The sequence below is a fragment of the Saccostrea cucullata genome, unplaced genomic scaffold (assembly GCF_032062105.1).
Source record: "Saccostrea cucullata isolate Sc308-1 unplaced genomic scaffold, CSIRO_AGI_Scuc_v1 ctg22, whole genome shotgun sequence".
NCBI classification, from domain to species: domain Eukaryota; kingdom Metazoa; phylum Mollusca; class Bivalvia; order Ostreida; family Ostreidae; genus Saccostrea; species Saccostrea cuccullata.
The window spans coordinates 310,841-314,957 of record NW_026936725.1 but is presented as its reverse complement, the minus strand read 5'-3'; the positions used below and the strand labels follow the sequence as shown (position 1 = coordinate 314,957).

The 4,117-nt window shown below is 33.4% G+C and overlaps 1 protein-coding gene across 1 annotated transcript; it reads right to left on the bottom strand.

Moving 5' to 3' along the window:
- Nucleotides 1-3,449, bottom strand: LOC134246342 (uncharacterized). The gene is made up of 4 exons (XM_062728691.1): nucleotides 3,122-3,449; nucleotides 1,998-2,106; nucleotides 947-1,017; nucleotides 1-638 (listed from the first exon to the last, which is right to left on the bottom strand). Exons 1-4 carry the CDS (start codon nucleotides 3,186-3,188, stop codon nucleotides 586-588), a joined length of 300 nt encoding a protein of 99 aa, XP_062584675.1. The 5' UTR covers nucleotides 3,189-3,449; the 3' UTR covers nucleotides 1-585.
- Nucleotides 3,450-4,117: the final 668 nt, after the last annotated feature.

The window sequence follows — 4,117 nt, the reverse complement described above, 5'->3', positions numbered from 1 at the left end:
ATAAGTATATTGAATTTATGACAAATATTCAAATAAAAGGTTATAACAATCTCTTCATTATGTATAATATTAGAAAATTACTTTGATTTTGACAAATTTAAAAGAAAATACATTTTATTAAGCACTTCCATCAAAACTGATGCTAAACATCGTATTTTTGCACTAATGTAAATTTCCAAAAGTTAAATAATTGGTTGAATTCAATCAATTAATCACCCGCATGAATGTATATAGCACCAAATAAAAATATAAAAATAAGTAAAAAGGCCATTACGCTCACCTGCCATTCAATGATAAGGCAAAAGCATGCGCAACAATACCAAAAGGAAACATAATTCTTACACATTCACCATACACAAATCGGACGAAAATATTGAGAAACCGAATATTGTATAGATACAATATGCATATAGATGTCAGGAACTTTGATCAGTTAAGCTGATAGCTACAAAAGTCAGCTAGAAATACATGTATAGAGTCTTATCTAAAAGGTATAATAAGAAAGGCAAGATCACATTTAGTAAATACATAAATTCCTACAAAGTCTTGTTTTGCATACATATTAACTAACACACATGTTTACATTTATCCCTGGGGTGTAGGACTGTATACCACACCAGGCGTTGACCGTCTTCGTCCTGAAAAAAGAGAAATGAGATTTAATTCCATTATACAATTTAATACAGCAGATAACTCACAGACCACGTCTATACTTACTACAGCAGTTACAGCAGATGACAGAAACTTACTGCAGCAGACATTAGATACTTACTATGTGAACAACAGACGTTCAACTTAGTTCAGCAGACGACAGATACTTACTACAGCAGGCGACAGATACTTAATACAGCAGACATTAGATACTTTGAATTCTTAGTTCAGCAGGCGACAGATACTTACAACAGCAGACGTTTAATTCTTAATTTAGCAGACGACAGATACTTACTGCAGCAGATACAGCAGACGACCACACAGGCTATGAGGACCACCAGGCCAACGATAGGACCGATAATGACACTGCAATAAAGTAATAAATAGAATACTTTAAACTTGACACATCACAGATCACATGCAAAAAGATTTTTCTTTGGTTGTTGCTTAAAGATATCTTTTGATAAATGTTTTGTAACTTGAATTGCCCTATACGTATCGCTATAAGTCAACAGCTTAAATTCTGCATACCAGTAATTGAATAAAAAAAATGCAGAGTACGACTAAAAATATCTACAATTTGCAATTGTCCTTGGATCAGTCACATTTACTTGTGGACAGGACGACCACCACCCCCTCTCTCCCCTGGAGACTTGTTGGACCTTTTTTTTCCCAAATTATACTTATTGTATTTATTTTACCTGTGTACCATAGAAATAAATCGGGAAAATCCCAAAATAATCGATCCACACAAAAATAATTCTTTAAAAGAATGTATTAATGTTAGATTATAGATATATTTTACGTGAAAGAGTACTTTGGTGGAAGCTTTCGATCGGAAGAGGTGGGCTATACTGTCACTTTCGAGAATTCGTAAATATTTTAATGAACAAGACTCCTTGAAAATAAATAAAATTCAATCTGTAAATTTTTATTATTATGAATTATAGACTCATTAATATTTTTTTTCATTTACTAGTAGTTCAACTATAGAGGGAAACAATAGAACGACAAAAAAAAATCCATTTGTCCTCAGGCTTACATGTACAAGCGGATGAACAGATCATTTATTTCAAACATGTGTTAGAGATGGGCAAAAACGGCTTAACGAAGCATGTCTAAGTAACCATGTGTTGAAAAGATAAAAATACATGGTTTAAAATAAGTTCATCTAACAAAGATGCACAAACTGATAAATATTATATAAAAAGTTTTCTCATTAATTATTTAAATATTAACACACACATGCATACAGAGGTTCTCTTTAACCAATTTTTCCTGACGCGCCCTTGGGATACGATGTAACTAAATACACAAACACTCCCTGGGGATATGCTGTAACTTACGCTAGGTGAAGACATGTGGATGACCCTATACAAATGTAACCAGATGGACAGCAGTACAGCGTGCCATCGCAGTGATGATAATCAGGCGGGCAGAAGATGTCACTCAGGCCTGCAATATACAACAAAACCTATTAAACACTTCATATACATTTGTATTTCACACAGGCCTGCAATATACAATAAAACCCAACCATTTCATATATTTCACTCAGGCCTGCAATATACAACAAAATCTAAACATTTCATACATTTCATATATTTCAGGATATATACAAATGTCACTTGAATAATGCTGTAGTTTTCCTTGGCATTTCATCATTGGGCACGTTGGTTTACTTTTACATTGAACTAGGGCATGAAGATCTCGAGGGTAATTTCTTTGAGGGATATTCACCATTGATTGTCAGAGTCACCTTACATTACCTGCATTAAGTAGTCATTCCATGATAATGCCCATCCATCATATTAAACGCTGTTGAAGGGGACTCTCCGAATTCCGAAACATATTTATATATGTGTACGAGGAAGAAACCCCTTCCCTTTTAGAATGTTTAGAATTCAATTTTAAAAAAAATCATTATAATTTATAATTCAAAATTATTTCTTAACCTTTACTTTTTTCTTATTATCAAATATGCGATGTTGATATCTTCAATGTATTTCTCGCATATTTTCCTATTTCAATAGAACTACTCGTTTGAAAATGAGTATCTGTCATTAGGATTTAACTGAACTTTATGTAATGAGAGCTTTCAAAATTTCAGAATTTTCAGTCATACGCTTTTATGTTATTTATTTATTTCATACGTTTTAAGAATAAAAGCTATCTTGCTACACACCTTTACGGGCGTGTGTGTTTTCCTTTAGAGTGCAGATGTTGACCTACTAACCCCTCTCTGATCTTTGCGCATGAAATGTTGTGTGGCCACAAATCAATTATCAATGGAGATCAATACAAATCTCGTATTATCATTTTGAATACAGAATTAAGGAAACTTTAAAAAATCTTCAATACTTTTTTCTAATGCAATCCACAGATATGGTTAGCATGAACTTACAAGGCGCCCATGTTTATTGTAAGAAGATTAACGCACAAATAAAACTAAAAATTTCAACAATCTTACCTGTAGCTTTTCCACTTAATGAAATGGCACACACACAAATGAAGCTGAAACATGCAACTAACTTCATTATTGAGGTTTTAGGCGATGGTCCGTAGAGTAAATATTACTTATTGTCCGTTAGTAGCAAACAAGAGCAGGTCATTCGGCTGTTCATCACTAGATGGCGCCCTGGAGGAATATGTGTGGCTCCTATTCACGAAGCAAATTTATTATGCCTGCAAACGATGGACAAGCGATCGACCCATTATATCGAGAAAATGATAAAGCCAAGTGCATATACTTAGCTCGATACATCAGAGAATCGAAAAACTGTTAGCAGTGTAGGGAGGAATTCCTGTTTTTCAGGCATCAATACTTATATTGTATGATTAGCTATGAAAAATATTTATAAAATCAACAAAGTTAAGGCAAGTTACATTCCAGAACTATATATGCTATTGGAATGTTAATTACTGTACTATTATACATCCGTTGACCAATAGAGGATGTAGAAAGACATTTGATAATTAAAATCTGAATCAATTCCTCAAAACTCATTAATGCTTGGAAAAAATCTTATGTTTATATATACGTAAAATTGAATCTTTCGAAGAAGCACTGGTTCATTGTTTATCTTAATTTGGATTAATACCACAAAGACGATTTACAAGAATCTTGGCATTGTGATTCATCATTGCTATCAATAATTCCCCCTTGAATAGATTGGGAACAACTACAAGGATTGTAGAATTGCAGATATATCATGAAATTAATGATGGATGGAGGAAAATTATACATGTACCATATACTCTGAAATCCAGAGAAATCATTCGATTTGAAATATAATATTGTGTTAGCTTTATTGTCACTTAAACTTGTAATTTAAAGCACTCCAAGACGCCCGTCTACATGCGGGGGAGGCTTTAGTGTTTTAGGATGATTCCCCCTCCATATTTTTTTTTTGCCATTGCTCTCGTCTCCATCATGTCCATATGAGTGAAAAATCCTCGAGAGAGA